General features: G+C 38.6%; 3 protein-coding genes across 5 annotated transcripts; all 3 read left to right on the forward strand.

The window, feature by feature from the left end:
* The first annotated feature begins 360 nt into the window (after positions 1–360).
* On the forward strand, positions 361–11719 carry LOC144040174 (armadillo repeat-containing protein 3-like). Of its 3 annotated transcripts, XM_077554109.1 has the most exons (17): positions 361–476; positions 1669–1730; positions 1804–1921; positions 1997–2122; positions 4919–4987; positions 5082–5254; positions 5359–5553; positions 5878–6100; positions 6281–6433; positions 6497–6605; positions 7032–7281; positions 8491–8627; positions 8880–9048; positions 9127–9218; positions 9349–9513; positions 9687–9849; positions 9966–11719. In XM_077554109.1, exons 1-17 carry the CDS (start codon positions 419–421, stop codon positions 10170–10172), a joined length of 2469 nt encoding a protein of 822 aa, XP_077410235.1. In that variant the 5' UTR covers positions 361–418; the 3' UTR covers positions 10173–11719. The 3 variants fall into 3 exon arrangements, with proteins under 3 accessions (XP_077410235.1, XP_077410236.1, XP_077410237.1); XM_077554110.1 differs by lacking the exon at positions 1997–2122; XM_077554111.1 differs by lacking the exons at positions 1997–2122; positions 4919–4987.
* A 1254-nt stretch (positions 11720–12973) lies between these two features.
* LOC144040395 (armadillo repeat-containing protein 3-like) lies at positions 12974–21062 on the forward strand. The gene is made up of 17 exons (XM_077554547.1): positions 12974–13083; positions 13394–13506; positions 13591–13714; positions 13837–13959; positions 14138–14206; positions 14294–14466; positions 14762–14956; positions 15025–15253; positions 15350–15502; positions 15581–15689; positions 15779–16028; positions 17169–17305; positions 18702–18870; positions 18968–19062; positions 19134–19289; positions 20000–20162; positions 20283–21062. Exons 2-17 carry the CDS (start codon positions 13447–13449, stop codon positions 20487–20489), a joined length of 2412 nt encoding a protein of 803 aa, XP_077410673.1. The 5' UTR covers positions 12974–13083; positions 13394–13446; the 3' UTR covers positions 20490–21062.
* A 207-nt stretch (positions 21063–21269) lies between these two features.
* On the forward strand, positions 21270–24180 carry msrb2 (methionine sulfoxide reductase B2). The gene is made up of 5 exons (XM_077554807.1): positions 21270–21439; positions 21688–21785; positions 23377–23453; positions 23524–23671; positions 23756–24180. The coding sequence occupies exons 1-5, from the start codon at positions 21328–21330 to the stop codon at positions 23885–23887; spliced, it is 567 nt and encodes a 188-aa protein (XP_077410933.1). The 5' UTR covers positions 21270–21327; the 3' UTR covers positions 23888–24180.
* Positions 24181–24330: the final 150 nt, after the last annotated feature.

Raw genomic sequence — 24330 nt, forward strand, 5'->3', positions numbered from 1 at the left:
GAACTCCGCAGTCCTGCGACGACGTGAAGCCTCACTGAGCTGGCATTAGCATAGCAGTAGCATGCTAGTTAGCAACGATATAGGTTCACTTCATAAAGGCGTCAAGCGGAGCAAACTTGACAACACTGCGTAAAATGACATGAGACGATTTCGCGTTGTCTTGACAAAACCACTACATTGACAATTTTATTATGCCAAAGCAGCCCGCGGGATGCTGTTGACCATAAGCTAACGGTTAGCTCATCCGACCTTCGCTCGCCAGCTAAGTACACCACCCGGCTGCCGAACACCTGCTATCAGTCCGCAAGCTAGCTGGCTAGCGATTAGCATTAGCAGCCCGAGGAGCGCGCTGCGGCGAAAACCTTCGTCCTAGGTTTTCGTGCTCCGTCCGTGGAGATGCCAAAGCTGTTGTCCTTTAATGTCGCCGCCCCGTTGGAAACGCAACCAAGGCGACGCCTTTAACGTAAAGTCGACAGGTGATCTAAATCCGTGCGCTGCACTCTGGTTAATGTGTGCTGTTGCTGTTGCTGTTGTCAAGTGACAGCTCGACAGAGGGGAGTTGACACTCAGGCAGCCTGGGCTTTGCAGGGGCTGCGTCCTGATTCGCTGCAGACCCCTCTGGTCGCCAGGAGAAGGCTACTTCTCCCTGCATTCCGCTCCAATTACATCTACACGACGTTCAGATTCAGAATGCTCATACCAAATATTGTGAATGTGGTTCTAGATATTTTTGTTGCCTATTATAGACCTACCACTCCATTATGCATTAATTTATCAAAAACAATGCTAAATCAGGTAAAGTGCATAATTGTTAATACGTTAAAACACACACAGGTCAATTACGTTCAAGTCTTGGCCCTCGTACATTGAAGCTACGGAATATTCTCATCATTTAGTAAAATTATTTTGAAGCCTATTGTTGTAATGTAGCGAACATAGACCCTCTAGTGGTCTAAACGATTGACTACAACGGAGTAGACAGATTTATACAACGGAAATATGGGCTAGTCCATAAATGCGCTTATTAAGCGTTAAATGTGTCAAATATATTTTCTAGGAAGAAAAAAAATCAACCCCCCCCCCCAATCTATCATTATTATCAAATTATTACATATATACTATTCATATATTTTAATTAACGAATACAAAAACAGCTAAATCAACACAATTACAAGATTCCCGAGAGTGTCATGTAATGCAGGATTTAAGAACAGAGTGTTCAGAATGGGCCACACCTGCTCTAAACTATATCAAGTTTTTCTCTTAACAAAACATTGTATAAAATAAATCTGCCGCATTGGTGTCTAAACACATAATGCTTTTCTCATTCTACAATAAAACAATCATGCGCATAATAAAGACACATTTTATTTTTCGTGTAAATATTAATGCATTTATTCATTTAGAAAAGCGAATAATCAATCACTGTACAAATTACCTTTTATTTTGTGTCGTCAAGCTTGCTAACTTTTCTCACCTTACAGCAACGTTGCCACGGTAACCAACAGTTACGTCACACTAACTTTGTTGTCGTGGTCGTGTTTCGACTACGTCCTCGACGTGGACACTTAAAGCAAGGGGGCAGTTTGAAACCAATTATTTAGAATTCAAACGTGTGAATGTGCTTTAAGAAGTATGAAATTACTAAAAGCTTATATGCCTTTGCAGGTGACAGAATGGGGAGGAGGGATAAGAAAAGCGAGACGACAAGTTGCGAGTCTTTAAACACGGTGAGTCACATCTACTTTTTTGTTGTTGTTGCCGCATTGGAGTTGTGTCCTACTACCTTCCTGTCATCCACAGATCGAAGCACGTCAAGTTACATTCAAAACACCCGCAACTGCAGTAATTCTACTAAGATCTCCCGAAGAGGAGATTTTAATTAAAGCATGTGAAGCAATCTACACCTTTGCCGAGGAAGGTGAGGGGAAATGAAATTGTCTGTCCGTCCGTCCGTCCGTCCAATCTTTTGTGCCCTGTGTCTCCCCGCTATTAGGAGATTTCAACAAAGCTTATCTGACGGAGCAAGGGGCCTTGGGTCCTCTCAGTCAGCTCATCAATCACACTAACATCAAGATCAGACGCAATGCCATCATTGGAATAGGCGTCATGTCTACCAACAGTAGGCCTACGTCATACATGTTTATGTGGTTTAAATGAGTTCAAGCTTACACACTGCACTTGGTTTTCACGCTATCTAAAGCGGGGTAAACGGCGTAGAGACGAGGCAGCTGGTGGAAAGCTTGCCCATACTGTATTTGGGACTGATTGCTAAGCAACCGAAAAACGAGTTGCTTGGTGCCCTTTCGCACTGGTTTGTGCGTAAATAAATAAACGTTTTTTTAATCGCCCGCAGCTAGCAATATGAAGGCCTATTTGACTAGCTGTTACGATGGAAAACCCTATTTTTTGGCTTTATTTAAAATAAGGATAAGTAGACGTGACACAAGTGAAGCATGTGCAATTATGTAATATTTTTATTTTCAGATAGCACTTGTTAAAATGTAAAAATACATTTCCACCACTTTTTTTTTACTGAGAGAGCTCAGTATTGTTCATTCGGTAATCTTATCGATTCGACATGTCATCATCATTGCTCTCTCTATCTCTTTTCTTTTTTCTTTTTCTTTTTTTGTATGTGTGTGAGTGTGTGCGGTTGTGTGCGTGCATATGTGCGTGCATGTGAGTGTGTACTCATTAATTCACCAAGCACCTATTAAAAATCCCATACCATTCACCTAAACCGAATACTTCAGAATCCAGCTAGTCGTGAAGTTGTCAGGCGACCCGAGGAAGGATCAAAAAAAAGAAATAAGTTTCCACCACTTTCAACCATCTTGCCAAGTCACCGTACACACACACACACACACACGCACACGCACACACACGCACGCACGCACGCACGCACGCACGCACGCACGCACGCACGCCCACCCACCCACACACACACACACACACACACACACACACACACGCACACACACACACACACACCAATGAGAACTAACTTACCTAATATTTTCTGTAAAAAAAAATTGATTTATAATCTGATTACCGCGAAAGCAAATAATAAATTAAAATTAAGGACCCCCTCCCCCCACACACACACAAATCTTGATGAATGTGAAATGAAAAACAAACTTAATGTAATAATTATGTCTCTCTTTCCCAGCAAGAAGGAGTAGCATTACTGTAGATTGTTACATTATTTCAAAGTGTTGCCTTCTGGTCTTCCTTTGATGCTCCCTAACTATGGTTAGAATTAATAATACCGAGGCCAGTAAAATGCTCCTGGGACATTGTTTATTTCAAGTATTTATTTATTTTCAACTCAAGCTTTCAGCCGAAAAAACAGAAAGCGTGACAGGAATTGTAAGACCATTCTAGAGGACGACTCCACAAGGGGGCACACTTTTTTCCATATGAACGGCAATAATTAACATTGTACTTATACTGTATTTTAGATTTGACTTTTGTCTCTACTGCTGTTTCGAAGAGTGTCCCTCCTAGCTTGAAGACTTAGTCTTAATAATAAACAACATTTGTTGGCTTTAGTTACTATATTTGCCATTGGGGAGACTTGGCTAGTTGTATCTCTTTTTATACTTTTATATATTTCTTGGAAGCAATACATCATATATAAACAAAATCTATACCAGATGAAACACCAAAGTCTTGGGTATATTTTTTTGTGTGTGTGCAGAGTTATAAGCCATCAAATAGAGGGAGTGAACATGTGACATGTTGCCCCACCAATGGTTAAGTTGTCACACTATATGGGCTAAGATGTCACATAGGATTTTGCAACTACTAAAATAAGGACAAAATGATCCTTGTTCTCCTGTTTTTGTATGTTTTTTTGTTTTTACAGCCAGATAAATTGTTTATCACTGATCTTGAAAATTTACCATAGTCGTTGAGCAAGCTTTAACACAAAATATATATCAAATAGATTCAAAGCCCTTAGGAACTGCTGGCATATAGGTCATAGCTCTCAGCCTCAAATGCCTGTTTTGCTTCCTTTTAACTGGAAATCTGAGATTAAATTGAATTTAAAAAAAATAAAGCAATTTGGTTAATGGAAGGATGGTTTATCAAGAAACTTAAGCCAGTGACATGTGGGCATACTGTAGTTCCAACAACTAGAAAATACATTTTAAATGATGAAACAAAACCTGGCAAACTAATTTCCTCACTCTTCAGACTCATTATCTGAAGAAAAATCTGGCGTATGTAAAGAGTTGCCAGAGGTGCATTTTTCATTGGCCCATTCTTTGCACATGTGACAACAAACCCAAAAATGACTGAGAAAATTGCCCAAAACTACCATGTTGGCTAACACTTGCTCTAGTTTAAAGTTAGCTTAAAACAGCAGTGACTGAGGCATGACAAGATGCCTCAATCGCCCCTCTAACGAGTCCACATGATTTGCTGCTAGAATTTGTCTATGTACGACGCCTGTTTCAAAATATATGAAGTTGAATTTTTTTACTTTGGGTTGTGCAAAACAGATACAGTAACTGGCACTCATGTCAGCTCACAATGTGCTATTCTCTTCTCAGACAGTACACAACCCCTGACCATTTATACAAAGATAACTAGTATTCCACTTGTCGTTGCGCCCTCTGGTGGAGAAGAAAATTGCAATGTGGCAACTTACCCGTGATACAACTAGCCCTGGTCTCCCTACACAGCGAACTACCATTTCACCTAAGCATTTTTTTTTTTACATTCGGCCCTCTGTGCCTGCACGTATTGTGCATGCCAGAGACCACCACTAGGGACTTGGGACACTGGGGGGGGGGGGGGGGGGGGTCAGCGGATTCATCATTTTTTTCAGAATTATCTCCGTGCTATTTTCTGTGCTAAGTGCAGTGTGAAAAGGCCTTTAATTTCAGTTGTTGTGTCACTTTTAAAGTTATGGCCAGGATTGCGCTGCAAAACATTGATGTTATTCCTTCAATCGTTGACAAACTATCATTTGATGGTAAGTTCTGGTAATGCTCAAATAAAAAAATCTATATTTCCTCACTTATATGATTTTTATTATTTTACTATGTTATGTTTTACCTGTCAATCAGACCCTGTTATCCAAGAATTTGGGACCCTGTGTCTGTCTTCTCTGTCCACGGAGTCCTGCTGTAAGGCGCAGATCATTGACAACAAGGGTCTGCCACTATTAACGAACCTCCTTTCAAGTGCTGACCCAGATGTTCAGAAGAACTCTCTGGATACCATCCACAACTTGGTTCAGGTGATTCAAATCAAAACAAAATGAATCATGGATTGTATCTTAAAACCCCCCAGTATGAATTAGACAACTGTTTTAAATATTGTATTGCTCTTATGTCTATGAAGGACACCCACATTTGCCCGGCTGTCATCGAGTTAAATGCGATACATCACCTACTCGCTCTCCTGAAGTCAGCCTTCAATGTCATTCAGCTACTGACTTTAAAAACGCTGCAGGCAATCGCTGCTTGTAAAGAGTCACAAAGCACCTTCAGGGAGGAACGGGTGTTTGATGAGCTCCTCGAGATTCTCAATAATAAGGTTGGTGAGTGTATAATATTTGTGTAGAGTGTGTGAAATAGAGCAAACAAAATTACCCAGTCATGACCTTTTTGAAAAATTTCTGACAGTTAAAACAGAACAGGTTGGATTGACACACACTAAAAACTATTGTTGAAAATCGATCCAGAAGAGTAGAACCAGCTAGAGTGGTGAAAGGACAAAATGTATCGGTAATGTTGCCATAACTTCTGGAGGTCTAAAGACCTGGTGTCCCAATTCTTTTGTGCATTTAATTTTGTCTTAAACCAGCACTCGATTTTGGGATGGATGCAAACAACTGAGCATTTCTTCTACATCTCGCAGGATTTAGTTGACCTACATGTTGAGTCCTTCCTGGTTCTTGCCAATTGTATGAATGACTTCAAGAGTTTCCGGGTGATACAGAACGGAGGAGGTCTTGCTATGATGATCGAGCTTCTCCTCAACTACAAATGGTCTGAAAGCCAGGCAGCTGCTTTGCTGAAAAACGGCAATGTAGAAATCCAGGCCATTGTTGTTAAGTGCATCGCGAGTGCTACTCAGAACCGTAAGAACACAATACTATTCAAGTTTGAAACCACGTGTGTAACTCATTCACTGCCAAAGTTTCATTTTAACTGGGCTGGCAGTAAAATGAGTTAAAAAGATGAACTGTAGGCCTACTTCTGTGCACTGTGTGTTGGAGTTCTGCATGTCTGTGTTTTAATGTATCACTGTATGTGTACAGCTGCCATTCACCCATTTCTGCATGAGCAGAGGATTGAGAAGATTCTGGTAGATCTTCTGTCTTTGGGCAGTGATAGTGTAAAAGCATATAGTTGCCAAGCCTTTGCCTTCTTGAGCCCCTTCCTGCCCAGCAAAGACCTCTTCAGAGATTTAGGTATTTACACCAAATTGACCACTGACATCTCAAGTACACATTTGACTCGTTTCTTTGGTTCAGGTGGCATACCTGTTGTGGTTCGGTTACTGAAGAGCAAGTGTCCAGTGACTGTAGAGCATGCTACCCAGGGCCTCGCCAACCTCACATCTGGAGACCAGTTCAATGCTATGTAAGAGCTAGACAAGATGACTAACCCCACTCTATTTCTTCATAGTATTTACACATCAATTAAAATCCAATTTTATGAATATGACCAGTAGTCGTGATAATGTAGTCTTTATTTACTCGATGAAGTGAGACAAAATGAAGTATTAATTTGCCTTATACTGTATTTAAAAATAGCAATGCTTGTAGATCGCTTTACTTGTGGTTGATCAAATCATTTCACAGGTCTGTAATTGAACAAATTGTTTACTTTGCAAAGACCACTGATTAAAGATATTTGTCACATTGTGCACACATTTTTTTTCTTGCCCCTTGGTTTATTAGCTTCCTCCAAATTAATTTCATTTAGGCAGTCTCACAAAATACAACATAAGGATGAACATTATGTGCATTAATCAGAGTTTTCCTTATATTGCTATGGCACCACCAGGGAAGTATTTAATGCGGGAGGACCCGAGGCGCTTGTGCAGAGGCTAGAAGACACATGTCCTAAAGTGTTGGCAAATTCTATAACATTACTCGGGAGGATGGCAGGACAGGAAGCCATCCGATGTGAAGTGATATCACAGGGAGTCATGCCAGCACTGGTGGAGCCGTTGAAATCGGAAGACACACAGGTCCTGATCAGTGCCTTACTCTGCATCTGCGAACTGGCATTTGAGGAAGAGGCCAGAACACAAGTTAGTTGAATGAGACACAATGCAAGTACAGGCATGCAATATTACATTACAAACAAGCGATAACAAAAGACAATAATAGTAGTGTCAATCATCTACGCATGGTCTTGAATTACATGTACGCTGCTTCATACTATGTGGTGTTCCTAATATTTTGGTCAGCATTTTTAACCCCTTCGAACCCATAGAAGAAATGATTACAGTGGACATGGCATATTTGCGTGTCTAAACCAATACAAATGCATAATTTGAATGATGCAACACTACTGGTTCATGTTTGGATTCTAGCTAACCAATCATAATCGCAAGTTGATTTGCAATGATGTTCATGTTAAAAATGCTACATATAAGTTTGCTAAGTTTACGATACGTTACAGCCATACTATCCTGGCGTCCGCTATGGGGTAGATGCCACGGACTTCCGACTTTCGTAAGTCACACACCGACGCTCTTTCCGGGTTACTGTTGTGACATATAGGCCGTGTTCCAATACTCGCACTGTCACCCTTTGTGCCCCTCAATTGTGCGTTCCTGTTGATTGGTGTGAGTGTGTAGGGTGCCTCAGTTCTCCAAAGCACTCTGAGACGCACTCAGAGAACTGAGACACCCTACACCCTCGCACCCATTAGTGGGAACGCGCATTTGAGGGGCACAAAGGTGGCAATTCGAGTATTAGGACACGGCCTATTACGTCACAACAGTAACAGGAAATAGCGTAGGTGTGTGACTTAGAAGACATGGCAGACATAAAATGGGAATACCAGATATTTATTAAACTTTAATATGTTGCTCAATTTCCCCATCAATACCTCAAAATGGGCTGCCAGAGCAACACTTTAACTCATATTCTTCAAAAGCAATATTAAACATAACACCACGTTTAGTCTAGCAAGGATGCATAGAACGTATTACAGTTACTGTAAAAAAATAAATAAATGGGTTGACTTCCTCTTTAAATTGTAATAAAATGCTGGCTGTGCCAAACATGTTATGGAGAAATTACGTAATTTCCCCTGGGTCATTGGGACCTATAATGCAACCCATTGCACCTTGTAAATATGTGACAAATGTAATGATGCAAATGAATCGGATTGTTTCTGAAAACATAACGATTATGACTTTATGGGCAACACAATTTACAATAATTAATAATTGATGCTTTAATATGGCAATAAAATAAGGAACCTAATTTCAAAATGTCTTTCAACATAGCTGCGAGAGGCTGATGGTCTTGAACCATTGGTCAGTTTGCTGCGTTCCAGTCACATGGAGGTGTTGCGCTGCACATGTATGGCAATCAGTGTTTGTGCAAAGGATGAGCCCACTGCTATGGAGATGTGTAAATTTGGGTGAGACGCTGATTTACAGTGACACAATATACGTTACCTTTGTGTTTTTATTTAACAGAGAAAATTTGTTGTTTTCTTAGGATTAATAATTTTGAAGAATATTCACTATCAAAGAATAATAGGAGTCATTTAGTTAAGATTGACAGCATTTGGTATTGTTTTGACAATTTAGAACTGACAGTAGAGGGCAGTGTAGCAGAGTCTTGTGAGTATGTCAATGATTCAATGTAAGGTCATCTTTGTGTGTTTCAGAGCCTTGGAACTCCTTCAAGAAATCTCCCAGTCATTAAATCGTAGGAGCAAGTTCACTGAGTTTGCCTTGATCTGTCTGCTCAGATACAACGTGTCTCTCAAATATGGCCTGCTCGGGTATTTGGCCACGACTGATGTCATCACATACAATTTCTATGATGGTGGGAAGGTGTGTGCATTAGACTTAATTATTATTATTATTATTTTATCTTGCTGATGATATCAAACACAATAATGTCTCTATCAGGTTGGTTTTTGTCAGAAGGTTTTGACCTTAGAGGAACTATGCATGGAACCTGTAAACCAACTACGGCCTGTCATTGTTGTCAACGCAATCGAGTATGAGTCCCAAATCACAATCACTCATCTTTGTCTATAATAAGCTATTATACAGTCCAGTCCAGTTTGTCTCAAAATTTGGAAATATGTGCTACCAAACTGTTCTGTGATTTACATTCTTATGACTTAGGATGAGTGATGAAGTGCAACAGAAAGATGAGGCCCAGTCAGAGTCTAGTCAAGAAAGAAATCGTAAAGTGCTGGATGACATTGCATTACCACTTCTAGTTAAAGAGGTGAAAGAGTCCATTGAGCCTTTGAATGAAGAACAGGAACAGTATGTTGCTTTGGCCAGGTGACTATTTCCACTGGAAAATGACCAACAAGGAGACATTTCACCTGTGTGTGTGTGTGTGTGGGTGGGTGCGATGTACAGAAATTAGTACACAGTCAACACAATGCAGGGATTAAACAAACAAATATTTCATTAATGTTAATGCAATTTGTGGTCATTTCTTGGGGTGTCAGGTTTGTTGCAGAAGTCATGGGCGGAGCCATTGAAAAGGAAGAGCTGGACACATTTGCATGGGTGCAGCACCTGGATGAACTCAGGTGTAAACTGCAGTGTAACATAATCCCTATTGGCATGATCAGTAAAGGATTTCATTGCCACAGGGCACTTCTTTTCAAGGTACTTCCACTTACCGCTTACTTTTCAAAATCATCTAATTCATGCCTGCTGCCTCACCACACTCATCCAAAGTCATCTTTGTAATTATTAACACATTATTGTCCTTTTTCATGCAGTACTTGGCTGATGGCATTGGCCTGAGGTGTACTCTGGTTAGAGGTGACTACAATCGAGCATGGAATGAAGTAGTCCTCTACAAGGCAGATTCCTGTAGCAATGAAAACTTATCACAGCCATGTTGCTACATTATGGACCTCATGCACCAGCCTGGAACCTTCCTGGAGGCTGACAGCACTGCTGCTATTGAATATGAGAGCTTATAGGAACTGTAGCTAGCCAGATTCATATACTAATTGTCTTCAGTATTTGTATAGTACGGTGTAACGATAATAGCGTCATGCGAAACTTCAACATGTGTTGTTATGCTGCCTACTAAAACACACATATCCTCCACAATCCTTAATTAATCGAGCAATATCATATTGATTGGGTGACATCGGTTTGAAAATAAATCTGCCTTTATGGAGTATGATATAATTTTAAAATACTTTTATTACTCAGTGGTTAACTTCAACAGTAATGCTGCCTTTAGAGTTTTAATAAAGGATTTATGATAATTAGGGGTGCACCGTTCGATGGTCTGGATCAGTATTGGGCCGACTTAAAGTGGAAGTCAACCCTCCAAAATATTCTTTACTATATGTTCCATGTGCCTTCACTAGCTTAAACATGGGTTTTCTGATTACTATTCTTTACTATATGTTCTATGTGCCTTCACTAGCCTAAACATGGTATTCTGGTTACTATTGCATTTGTAAAATATGAATTGCGCATCAAAATCCACCTGTTTTCATCCTTCCCAAACAGTGGCCATTTTGCTACTTGTTGTCAACTGAAAATGACAGCACATTTGCTCAGGGTTTAGGTAGCAACCAATCACGGCTCAACTCTGAATTTGGTCATGTGACGTTCACAAGCTGAGCCAAGATTTGTCAATCCCTGGGCAACTGTGATGTCATTTTCACACAAGTGGCAAAATGTCTACTTCCCGAGATGGATAAAAAAAGGTAGATTTTGTTGCCCAATTAATATTCAACAGGTATAATATTGTTTAGAATACCATGCTTAGACTAGTGGGGGTTGCATAACATATTGTAAAGAACATTGGGGTTGACTTCCCCTTTAATTTTGGGGGATCCATGATCGGCCGATCCCTTAAAATAAGACTGATCTTGTCCACCGATATCATCTCCCTACTCAGAGGTCTGAAACGACTGTCCTTGTCTGATGAGATGACTAAGGCTTTTAATTTTTTTTAATTTGAGAGAAGTTATTCATGTGCAGTTTAAACAAACAATTTTCATGGTTTCACAAGCATTGTTTAATGTTTTACAATAAAAATTAAAAACATATATTGGAATGGAAGGTGTATGCCGCTTATTATAAAAACATTCAGGATTGGCAAAAATGTGTTATCGGTGGAAACCAGTATTCACTTAACATTACTGTTGGGTGCAATCCAATCCTCCAAAAGGCATGTTTGTTCAACCGTTAACATTGCATCGTCAAAGAGAGCAAGCCATTTCCAACATGTTAGAATTTATTCAAGAAAAAACACACACGTGTGGATTGTTTATATACTGTACTACAGTATATCAATAATATAGATTTGTGAAAAAAATACATCTACCAAATTGTGATGACATTTGTTTTGGAATTCAACAGTGGAAGCCAAACTCATGGAAGGGCTTGTGTACAGTATTCTATTGTATAACAAAACTTACTGTAATGCCAAAATGAGAAGATATTCCCCCATTTAATTGGAATGTTTTTGGTACAAACTGCAATTGTAAAAATAAAATATTTCAAAAACAAAGTTGTGCGTATTTAACACATATTTTCGTGAAATCTTTTGCATAAGCAAAGGAAGCAATTGATATAGACACATACTTATTTTCCCCAAAACATATAAATACATGCCATTTTAAATGGTTTAAGTGTCCCAAAGACGTATTTATACGTTTAAAAAAAAATAAAAAAAAATAAAATCCTTTTAAATGCTAGAGCACTGTTTCTCAGCTCCGGTCCTCGAGTACCCCTATCCAGCCTGTTTTCCATCTCTCCCCAGCCAACACACCTGAGGATCATTATCAGGCTTCATGCAGAGCTTGCTGATTAGCTAATCGTTTGAAACACCTGTGTTGCTTGTGGGAGACATTGAAAACAGGCTGGGTAGGGGTACTCGAGGACCATGGTTGAGAACCACTGTGTTAGAGCATACAGAAGGCTTTGATGCAGCCTCTCAAATGCAAAGAATGGTTGAAGAAATAGTAGTTATTACACAAACAAAATGCAAAGAATGGTTGAAGAAATAGTAGTTATTACACAAACAGCCAACAGGTAGCAGCAGAGCAAAGGAGATGAACCAGGGCTATGTTGAGCATACAGAAGGCTTTGATGCAGCCTCTCAAATGCAAAGAATGGCTGAAGAAATAATAAGTTATTTCACAAACAGCCAACAGGTAGCAGCAGAGCAAAGGAGATGAACCAGGGCTATGTTGAAAAAAAACCCCCAACCTAATTTACTCACAATCCAACATAGATTTGTGAATGATGATGAAACTTAGCTACATTCTAATGCTAATTGCAGCAAAACTGAAACAGATAGAAATATACTTTTTTCTTGATGAAAGAAGAGACTTTAATCTTTGTTTTGGTAGGTTCCATGTTTTTTGCAAGAGAACACAATATTCTGTGGGCCTTGCAACATCAGTCAAAATCTAGTAAAACAGCAGGGAGTGAAGGGGATTGCTTAAGTGAAAATAGCTGGGAGTGAATGAGTTAAGAATGATTTTTTTTTTCATGTTTCAAGATCTGTATCAAAACCGTATTACTAAACTTATAAGACTCAATTTACTCTACTGTTTGGCACTTTCAGACATGTAGTCATTATTATTATTGTAGACACCAGATGGTGTAGTAAAATCGCTATATAACAAGCAGTTCATTTACCATTATTTATAAATTATTAACATTTTTTAGTTATTGATGCTTTTCGGTCCTTTACTTTGTTGACGGTCCCTGCTGTAGCCGGTTGCCGGGAGAAACCAATGTTAGGTTTATTTTTCAGGCCGCAGGTCCAGGAATATCTTGTAATCTATGTTAAGGATTTCAGCAATTTAAAAACTGCCCTTATTATTATTTTGCTACTTAGAACACGGAATCAAATTGGGGGTAAGTTTAAATAAACGTACAAATCACGTTTCATTTTTTGATCTGAGGTCATTAGAAAGGTTGTCTCAGTTACGTGATGACGTCACATTCGTCATGTTTACTGTAGTCATACTTTAGCAACGTCGCCGTTGGTAACTCTTAATTGGCAAAAGAATGTCGTCATCGTTTGGTTCATTATTTGCCGAAGCTTGGAAAACTACACTGTCGTGTTGCGCAAGCTCAGTTTTTAATTCCTCTTTTGTCGTAGATGTTTATATATGCAAAAAGCACTAAAATGCCCCCAAACTCTATTAGTTTTGTGTACTCACAGGCTCGAAATATATTAATGAGGTGGTACATAACTGCTGTACAACGACCTTCGCAATGGACAAGAAAGATAAGAAAGAAAAAAAGTCAAAGTGTTCAACTCCCTGCAAGGACGTGGTGAGACCCATGTTTGCATCTTCATTGATTAAAAAAGAATACGCATCATGTTCTGGCATACAATATATCACAATAATGTTACAGTTTGAACCACTTCGCGTCGACGTCGAAACAAGAACAACAAAAACCGCAGTTCTTCTACTGAGCTCCCCAGAAGACGACGTTGTAGTCGTAGCAAGTGAAGCAATCTTCGAATCTGCAGTGGAAGGTGCACAACATGATTTGCAATATACTTGTGAAGGCTTTGCTTTTTGTCACCACTACCGTTACAGGACAGTACAGCACTGTGGTAATTAATTTTCCTTGTCTTTTGTCTCCCCCTGCTGTCAGATGCTAACAAGGTTCAACTGATGGAACTTGGAGTACTGCAGCCTATCTGTCTACTCATCACACACGCTAATGAGCTGGTCAGACGAAATGCATTTATGGTTTTGGGCACCATGGCTTCCCACAGTATGTTCACAAATGCACATTTAATTATGACTAGTAGCTTTTCCTTGTTTTGTTTTGGGTGTGTTGACGATCAACAGTTGTCTGGTTATAGAACTCCTATTTTGTGTAATTATTGAAGTAGCCTGTTTATTGGCTTGCTGAATGAATTAACAAGCTTTATTTGTGTTGTCTCTCAAAGGTGCTGTAGGGAATGCTCTACAACAAATGGATATAATTCCAACGATTATTGAAAAACTCTCCCTTGATGGTTAGTTTGCTGACATATTATATATGGTTATTTGTTCTAAATTCACTATGTTTGGTTATCCACACTGTACATTTTTCCTTAAAAAAGATTTGGTTCTTCAAGAGTATGGAACTCTGTGCCTATCCTATCTGTCCCTGGCTCCCAACTGTAAGCTTCAAATCTTTGATAACAAAGGCCTGCCAGTATTAATCAAGCTACTTTCCAGTCCATCACCAGATGTTCAGAAGAACTCTTTGGAGACTATGTACAACTTGCTTGAGGTGAGAACCTATATCTAAGAGTAGACATAAATGGAGTGGAGCCTCCAAAGTTGAATATGTTCCATTCCAGGACAATTTCAATTCAAGCTAATTTTTCCCGGATCAAACTGTCACCATCAACCCAAAACCTTTATTAATGGTATAGGCCGTGTAACAGTAATATTTTAGCATTTGTAAACCGTCAAACAAGTATACAAATAAGTTAACCACTGCAAGGTGTTTGTAGATGCAGTATTTCAATTGTGCCAATGTCCTTTTCATTTCCTTTTTCCTCTGGTTCACTATGCCAATGAAGAACAGCCAATTCTGTCCACAATTACTCGAGTTGGGTGGCATCCCTTTGATTCTGGAGCTGTTTTTTTCGGACTATGCTATCATTCAGCACTTGGCTTTAAAGATTTTGCTGAATGTCACGGCTGATAAAGAGTCCCACAGCACAATAAGGAAAGATCTGGGACTTGAGAAGCTCATAGATATCATCAAAAACACGGTTGGTATTTTTTTATCTTTATATATTATTTTCTTGAAACACTTTGCTCTTAATGCGTTTTCTTTCAGGAGTACAATGACCTCCATGTTGAGGCTTTGCAGGTGCTTGGCAATTGTGTGAGTGATAGTGAAAATTTCCAGCTGATCCAGAGTGGAGGAGGACTAACTGTACTGCTGGAGCTTGTTGTTCCCCCTAAATTGTCAGAAACGGGGAAACCTGACCTTATTCCTGTTAAATCCAACAGTAGTGAAGTCGAGTCCGGTGCTGCTGAATGCATCTCCAGAGCTGCTCAGAACTGTAAGCATTGAACAATACAGTGATGCAACAAATTACTAGTTAGTATTTATATTGTGTTGTTCTTCTTTTTACATATGTGTGTATTCATGTGTTAAGATGACAGTCACAGAGTTCTGCACGACTTCAAAGTTGAGGAAATTCTGGTCGAGCTTCTCTCTGGCAACAACGATTGCGTGAAAACATTTGTTTGCCAAACTATGGCCGATATGAGCTCCTACGTATCCAGCAAAGAACTCTTCAGAGATTTAGGTATTTACACAAAAGATGTAACATTAACATTCCCGGTGTAATTAATAAACAGGATTTATTTTTATTTTGTTAATTCAGGTGGTTTACCTGCTCTGATATGTCTACTAAGCAGCGAAAACGTGCTCGTGAGAAGGGAAGCAATCCAGGCTCTCACCAACCTTACAGCTGAACACCAGGAAAACATGACGTAAAAGAGATAATATGACAATTCACAGCTTACATGCATGTTGACAAAGTTTTCACTGTTGATTTTTTTTATCTCCGTGCCATCCTTAGGACAATGTGTGAAGGAGGAGGGCATAAGATTCTTGTGCAGCGTCTGTGTGACAGCTGTCCCAGAATAGTGTCCAATGCTGCAGCCATGCTTTGCAGCATAGCGGATCAGGAAGCCATTCGATGTGACTTGTTATCTGTGGGGGTCGTACGTGCACTGGTGGAACCTTTAAGGTCAACAGACTCACAGGTTCTCATCAATTCTACATTGTGCATCTGTGAACTGGTGCTGGATGCTGATGCCAGGGCACAGGTTAGCGTTTATGTGGATCAGCTAACTTTTGTCAGCATATACAGTGAACATTCGAAAGTATAAAATGATTGCCTGATACAGCCTTTATTAAGTGGAGAGGGGATTTTAACATTTAACCATTCTTGAGTGTCAATCAAGTTCAAAGAGAAGTTAACCAGTATTTATTTGAGTCGTTTTCTACACTATTTAAATTTATTGAGATGTCTCTGTTGTTATTGATGATCACATACTGTACAGATAAATCAAAACCATGCCAGTACTTAGATGTTTCGTCAAAGTTCTCATGACATTTTTGATGTCTCACATGGTGGCGGTTAACTGTTAAGTTTATTTTGACTTGTGTACAATTACACATCACGATTTTTCAGCCGATCAGCGATAAGTGAATAAAAAAAAGACGATAACCAATCACCGATTAGATTTAAAAAAAAAAAATGGAGCAATACATCTATTTAAACAAATCCTATATTTACAGGACAGTCGACCACTTCCATTTGCGGAGAACTGGCGTGGCTCCCGAATAGCGAAAAACTCATGTATAATTGACGGCATGGGAAAAAAAACTATTATTTATAAATAACATTGAATACAACATAATGACCTATTTTGTGGAACCAATCAATTACATCATTGATTGATCGGGCAAATCAAGACATGACATCCGATCACTGTTTTTGCATAAATTGCATAATATCGGCTGATCCCGTTCCAGCCAGTCAGATTGGTGTAAAGTATACTTTTGAAGCATATTTTGCGAACTCCAAACTGACACTTTTGGGGCATTCAACAATCTCTAATCAAATTTATATCAGATTTTGTTCTATAGTGTACTTACCAACTAATATTTCCGTACTATTGACTGTAGCACAAAGCAAACAAGCATCTAATATAGTGGTTCTTATATTTTTGTAGAGGCCCCAGAATTGAACCCTGTGGAACACCATACGTTCCGTTTTACATATAAATTCATATTTGTCTGACCTCATTCTATTTTTGCTCAACATAGTTAGTATGAAGGAATTACAATAATAAAGAAATCACACAACGTACCATCATATCATGAATCAATCGACCCCCTGGGGTGTCATCAAACCCAAGTTAAGAACCACTGCTCTAACTTGTAAATCTTTTCCATCATAGCTGCAGAACGCTGGTGGTCTTGAACCTTTGGTCAATTTGCTGCGTTCCACAAACATGGAGGTGTTGCGCTCCACATGCATGGCAATCAGCGTTTGTGCAAAAGATGAGCCCACGTCTGTGGAGATGTGCAAATTTGGGTGAGATGCTCAAACAACGCCTACCTTGCCGTTGGTGGGGACTTAGCCGACTTAATCCACCTCTTAACACCACCACTATTGCCTTATAATTACAGAAACCGTCTGGAGCAGTTCAGACTGAATATTTATTTGAGAACATGACAAAAACATTAAAATATTCACAGATTGCTACAGATATGTTTTGCCAAATTATCAGGATGGAAAAATGCTGTTGTCATCAAAGGCCAGTTTGCTGGCCTTGGAGGAGGAATTTGACAACTGACTGTTTAAAAAAAACACACACTTATAGTTTAGGTTATATCAGCCAGCGCGACTGATTCTGAAGCTCCTGGGCAGATTAGAATGAGATGGCAACATAGAGAGGCTGAAACCTAATTGGACAGAATTCCAAGATCCACATTTAGTACTTGGAACATTACTTGAAGCAGTGCAGCCAAGGAATGCTACTGTTGTAAATAACTGTAAAATCCCATAAATAATGCAATTTATTATTATTATTTTTTAAAGATTCAAATTCTTTATAAGAAAGGAACATTTTTCACATTGTTTAGCTGTCTACCAGCACCTAGGAAGTACGAACAAGCAAGATTTATAGCACATTTCATTTACAGCGTAACTCAATATATGTCACATTCTGTAATTAAAAGTACCACATTTAAAAACAGTTAAGCAGATTTAAAAGGAAAGTAAATAAATAAAAAATAGGTTACTTAACATTGCGTACAGTACAGGAACAAGATTTTCGCAAACATGATTTTAAAAAATACTTTGAAAGACCTTAAAGAGCATAGTTTTAAACCTGGATTTAAATCATGTATTTACCATTTATTGGCATGTTTTGAATCTTTATTCGTTCATATTATTCACTGTATAATACGGGGCGATGGCCTACGTCGCCCCCGGTCGATCGAAAGGGAATCGGGTTCAGATCCCCGAACCTGGAATGGCGGAGAGGGGTGCGCCAGCGGTCCTCCCCCTTCGGTCGCGGCGGGCTTCCCCCACTCCTCCCGGGGAGGGGGTGGTTTCGCCCGGCCGGGGGAAAGAGCCCGCAAAAGTATACCAGCAAATTGGGGAAAGTTTTATGCACAAGTACAGAGCCCCCCCCCTGCTTTTTTAGGGTGATTTTGCGGGTGCACATTATTCACAGATTTTACGGTAATACATATTTTATGGAATAAATAAAAGATCTTAGGTTGTGAATGTAGGTCAGTCTTTCTGACAATGTTTAGGTCAGCAGAGAGAAGGCCTTGACTGGTCGCCAGTATACTTGGGTGATTGACAAACAAAGTGATTTCTTATATTTAAAAAAAAGAAATTCAGCCCTGCTCATGTGTGTTAAATTGAGACATTATAAATCAAAGCGCCTATATCAACCATCCATGTTTCTGTGTTTTAGTGCCCTGGAAATGCTTAATGAAATGAACCAGGCAGAAAATAGTAACAGCAAGTTTAGCGAGCTTGCCCTCAACAGTCTATTGGAATCCAGCCTGTCTCTCAAATATGGCTTGACAGATCATTTGGCCTCAACCGATATTATCACTGATGGCTTCTATGATGCTGGGAAGGTGTGTGCCCTGGTTATGTTTATTCTATGACTTTTACATTTGGTAAACTAAAAAAAAAAGTTGTCACAATGTGAAACTTAATACCCGTATCTTTCAGTTGTGTTTTGATCAGAAAGTTTTGACATTACTGGAACTTTTCATGGAGCCAATGAATGAAAGCCTGCCCATCGTCGTTGCTAATGCAGCAATCGAGTATGTATGCTCTTCTCTATTATGTTATATATGGGACCTTTCAAAACTGATTTGCTACATGTTCACTTCAGGGTGTATCTACATACAAAGAGTTCGGAGGATGGACAACAAACCGAGAGATATTGGAAGGTGATGAATGATACAGCTTTGAGGTTTTTAGTTAAAGAGGTGAAAGAATCCATCTCCCTTTTGAATGATGAAGAGGAACAATATGTCGCCTTGGCCAGGTAACTATTTAGTCTAGTGGTTCTTGTTTGAGGTACTGAACCCCACCAGTTTCCTTTATTCACATTCACCCAAACCTTCTTTATTGAAAAATAAATTATGATTAGTTTTTTTCAAATTCAAGACATAGGTATAGGCAGTGTTGTCAAAGTTTGTTTTCTACTGTATGTGAACGTGTTCAAAGTTCAGCTCACAAATTTTAAAATGAACTAGTTCAGTTTTTGATTTTATTTTTTTGAACTAAGTTCATTGGTCCAAAAATGAACGAGTTCATACAGAAGCGTATTGCATTCACTTGGAAAAAACAAAACTAAACAAAACTTTTTCTGGCAAATTTTTTGGGGAGTTTTTATTTTATTTTATTTATTTTATGTTTTTCTGTCATAAAAAAATATTCAAAAAAACAGGGGGAAAAATTACTCAGAAAAACAGGAAAAAATATTAAGAAAAATGGAGAAAAATTACTCCCAAAACAGAAGCTGGTGCTCAATTTTTCCCTCCTGTTTTCTATGAAAGAAAAATATATGCAGTAAAATAGAAAAATAATATTCAGAAAAACAAAATAATAATAATGCACAAAAAATAAATCTCCCCCCAAAATTTGTGCGAAAAACAGGAGTTTTTTTTTCTTTTCAAGTGAATGCAATACACTTCCGTAGGTCAGTGCAATATTCATAAATGCAATGTTATCAATCCGTGGGATGTCAAACAGGCACGTAAGCAACGTCATGGGTGGAGCAATTGAGAAAGAAGATTTGCACACTTTTGGATGGCTTCTGCACTTCTGCCTGCTCAAATGTAAAATGCAGTGTAATGTGATCCCTATTGGCATGATCAGCAAGGGATTCTTCTGTCACAGGGCTCTTCTTTTCAAGGTTAAAACTCCTCTGCATTTACCTCATATCCTGTTTCTAATTCTTCTAAACACATTTACACGTGTCCCTTTTATACAGTAAATTCTTCTAACCACATTTACACGTGTCCCTTTCATACAGTATTTGTCTGATAGCATTGGCCTGAGTTGTACTCTGGTGAGAGGTGACTACAATCGAGCTTGGAATGAAGTACTACTCTGCAAGGGAGATACTTCCAGCAGTGAACAATCTGCAAAGCCATGTCGCTATATTGTGGACCTCATGCACCAGCCTGGAACCTTCTTTAGAGTGCAAACACCTGCTGCATATCAATATCACAGTGTATAGCGTGTACTGCAGTAGCCAAATTTTGTTGTTGTTGCTTTTACTGGAACTGCAGTAAGCCCATTGTGTGCTATATATTTTTTTAAGCCTGTGCATGACAAGATCTATAGAATACACAGAATTAATACTCATTAATAATAAGTTATGATTGATAATTATCTATCTAGCTTCTAGTATAAGATGCAGTGAGTGACCAATCCTTTTTTTACATTTATTTCAGATAGGTAGATTTCTGTGTAACCAGGGAACGGCATTTTTAATAAATCATTGTGTAATCTTTCTTTGTAGATAAACACCCTCAAATCAGGTGTTGTGACATCTGGGCCAAGGTTAGTTACACAATAAACTGTCAAATAAAATACTGCCTGCAGTACATATTTGTGCAACAATTTTGAGTATACAAAATTGTGTATTTGGAGACTGGGAGGGAGATCATCATCAGCACTTAATCGACTGCTGGATTCAAAATACCAGGGAGAGAAAGTGAATTAAAAGCATGAAAAAGCAGATACATTTGAGTCCAAAATTAGGAAGGTGGTAACTAACTTTTACATATATGAATACCATCTTTTGGCAGAAAACGAGCCATGTTACTACAGAAGCTATAAATAGAACTTTTGTCACGTATCCACCAGATCCATAATCCTTGTGGACTTTGGACATTGTCCAGCAATTAAAGGAATGAACCCAGTCCACTTTGACCTAAATTGTGGAAAGTAGGACTTTTTGAATGGGTCACTTAGTTAACAGGTGGGAGCGGCCAAGGCAGGTCCAGTGCTGACTTTCATGCAGTAGCAAGACTCACCAGAACCTGTGCACTTTGAGGGCTGCAACTGCAAGCATGTCTCGTCTAGTCACTCGGGTGTTTGCCATTTCTAAGCACTCGCAAGCTGTACTTTCATTGTTACCATGGAGCATCCCAACCTTCCTGCGCCCACTACACACAAGTCCAGGTAAGTTGGATGATGATCTATTATCACATTTAAGGTGTTATATTAGCTAGCTCACTCATTCTGAGCCATAAAAAGTCTGGAATTTTAATTTGAAATGGTATAGGGAACTCTGAAATCACCAATTCTGTGATTGGAAAGCCTTGTAAAGAAACAAACTTGATTATTTACGATCAATGCAATCTCAATAATTTGAAAGGTATATTTCTTGTAACAATTGACATCGATCTGAATTATGCTACTCTCTTCAGGCTTGAAATCACTCACACGCTATAATGAGACTACAGACTGGCAAAAGAAACTCTCTCCTGAGCAATATGTGGTTACCAGAGAAAGGGGGACTGAGGTGGTGAGTAACATACTGCCACCCCTTTGACCAGGAGTCAGCAGACTTTCCTGTCAAAAGAGCCATTTTAGGCCAATTAAAGAACAAAAAATGTGTCTGGAGCGGCAAAACATTTGAAGATTGTGATGATGGAAACTGTTAGTCAGGTGCACTGAGGGCCCAAGAGCTAATTCGAGCTATACTACAGCACCAAATTATGCAGCATCCAATTATAGATTAATTTTCTTCTACCTTTTGTCTTCCGTTTTTGGATTTTTTGTTGTGTTTTTTTTTTTTTTTTTGGGGGGGGGGGGGGGGGGGGTCTTTTCTGCCTTTCTGTCAAATTTCTGACTTTTGGCAATTTTATGGACGTATGGTCATTTTCTGTCTTTCTTCCCTTTTTTGGACATTTTATGGCTATTTTTAGACATACTTTTTTTTGCTGATTATCTTGACTTTATTATTATTTTTTTATTTTTTTTTAACAATTTTTGTGGACATTTAATGGTAATTTGGGGGATTTCTTTTGTTTTTGGACATTTTCATTTTTATTTGATTGCTTTCTTTTGATTCTTTTGATACTTTCTTTTCTTTCTTTGATTATTGTCACTTCTTTATGTATTTAAATAATGTTGAAAATATTCAAAATTACATTTCAGTCAATCAATCAATTTTATGGTTACATTTTGAATGTTTTATTTTTTTGCCCTTTTTAATCATTGATATTTTTAGCAACTTCATAGACATTTTATGGTAATTTTCTGCATTTCCTCTTCCTTTTTGGACATTTAATGGACATGAGTTGGAGATGTTCAGGTCATTTAAAAAACTTCTAAAACATCTACCTTTCGTTTTTCTTTTTCTGACACCTTAAAAATTTGGAATCTGACATTTTTATTTAATCATTAATTAATTAAAAGAATATTTTATCTAAAAAAAAAGAAAAAGGAAATATCATCTTTGACATTTCACACATCAGCAGTTGGATATGGACTTTGTTCTTCCTTATTGATAACCTGTGCCAAGTTTACCACATGGAATGTTGCAGTCATTTCAATCTGTGCAAATACACTGTCAAATTAAAGTTTAACTTGACAGTGCCTGTGCATCAACTGATTATCATATGCTGCAAAGTTGCATTTTACCAACAGCAAATAACATAGTAACTATAATTTTATTATACAGAATGATTGTGGCACCACATGTGCAGAATTACTGCACAATAGTACATAGGGATGTTCGATCCCCCCCCCTCAGACCGATGCCAGTAGGAGTTTTAAAGAAATACCTACTGTATATATAACATTATAGCATTTTATTTAAAGTTGCATGAAATGAATGACCATTTTCTATTGTAATTTATAGTTCCTGATTGTAAAACAGCCACAAGAGGGCGCCACCGTGAGTACTGATACCTTGAAATAAGGCCGGGTTTTGGCCCAATGATACCTGGTATCAGTACTTGCCCATCCCTAGTTATTACAATACACACATATCTTAATCTTTACAAATTAGTATAGAAAATGTGTAATTAGAAAAATATTCTCAGTTTATCTGATTTTATTTTTGTTTTTTGTTTCTGCCATGTCCTGTTCATTTGGGGTTGCTCTCTAAGCCTTTTAGTGGGATCTACCTGAACCACTATGAAACGGGAATGTACCACTGCGTCTGCTGTGATTCTCCACTCTTCAGGTAAACTTGGTTGTTTAATTCACTTTGGCAGGATTATATTTCTGAATATTGTTTGCAACTGTCTTGACAGCTCAGAGGCTAAGTATGACTCTGGGACAGGCTGGCCAGCGTTCAAGGAGGCTCATGGCACATGGGAGCGGGATGAGAGCCACGCCTCCATCATTCGTCGCCCTGACAACAGCCTGGGGAGTGCGAGTGTAGAGGTCATTTGCAAAAACGTTAGCTCTGCTTTTTACTCTTGGAAGTCTGTCTAGTTTTATGTGCTCTACTTACGGTTTCTAACATGTTTTTTTTTTTCACAGTGTGATGCCCACTTGGGTCACATTTTTGAGGATGGACCAGACCCAACCGGTCAGCGGTTCTGTATTAACAGCGCAGCTCTCAATTTTAAGCCGAGAGACAACAACAAACCTGGCAAGAATGAAGAAAACTGATATATTATCTGGTTAACCTTTTTATGTGCGTTGTTTTGTTGGTCTCACTAAATTGTACTAATTCTCTTATTTGATAACGTAATGTCATAGTTTTATCACACAATCACACACACGCACGCACGCAGGTTAAGTTTGTCATTTATTTGTGAATGAAAAGAAAAAAATACTATTAGACTTGATTGCAACAATCATTTTTGTCCACCCTTTTTGTTTTGTTGTTGTGATATTTACCTCAGTTGTGTGAACATTGCCAATACTTGTTTGTTTTTTTTTATAAAAAAAAAATGCAGATGTTGCTCTCTATATTCTATAATTTACTTAAAAGTGATTAAAAAAAAAAGAAGGTGGTTTATTTTGGATTAATGCTGAATTCTAGCGTCAAGAAGCCCACATTACAGAAGCCCATCCCAGTTAATATTTAACCCCTTTTGGCCACTGTTTGT

Source organism: Vanacampus margaritifer, chromosome 20 (assembly GCF_051991255.1).
Source record: "Vanacampus margaritifer isolate UIUO_Vmar chromosome 20, RoL_Vmar_1.0, whole genome shotgun sequence".
Taxonomy (NCBI): Eukaryota; Metazoa; Chordata; class Actinopteri; order Syngnathiformes; family Syngnathidae; genus Vanacampus; species Vanacampus margaritifer.

Bases quoted from the DNA above. Each gene is read 5' to 3' on its own strand.
- LOC144040395 (XM_077554547.1), top strand. From the start codon at position 13,447: ATGGACAAGAAAGATAAGAAAGAAAAAAAGTCAAAGTGTTCAACTCCC. The intron at 17,306-18,701 runs GTGAGATGCTCA...TCTGTGTTTTAG, and splicing joins GTGGAGATGTGCAAATTTGG to TGCCCTGGAAATGCTTAATG. The intron at 19,063-19,133 runs GTATGTATGCTC...TGTTCACTTCAG, and splicing joins GTTGCTAATGCAGCAATCGA to GGTGTATCTACATACAAAGA.
- msrb2 (XM_077554807.1), top strand. From the start codon at position 21,328: ATGTCTCGTCTAGTCACTCGGGTGTTTGCCATTTCTAAGCACTCGCAA. The intron at 21,786-23,376 runs GTGAGTAACATA...TTGCTCTCTAAG, and splicing joins GAGAAAGGGGGACTGAGGTG to CCTTTTAGTGGGATCTACCT. The intron at 23,454-23,523 runs GTAAACTTGGTT...CTGTCTTGACAG, and splicing joins TGTGATTCTCCACTCTTCAG to CTCAGAGGCTAAGTATGACT.
- LOC144040174 (XM_077554109.1), top strand. From the start codon at position 419: ATGTCGCCGCCCCGTTGGAAACGCAACCAAGGCGACGCCTTTAACGTA. The intron at 5,255-5,358 runs GTGATTCAAATC...ATGTCTATGAAG, and splicing joins CCATCCACAACTTGGTTCAG to GACACCCACATTTGCCCGGC. The intron at 9,219-9,348 runs GTATGAGTCCCA...CTTATGACTTAG, and splicing joins ATTGTTGTCAACGCAATCGA to GATGAGTGATGAAGTGCAAC.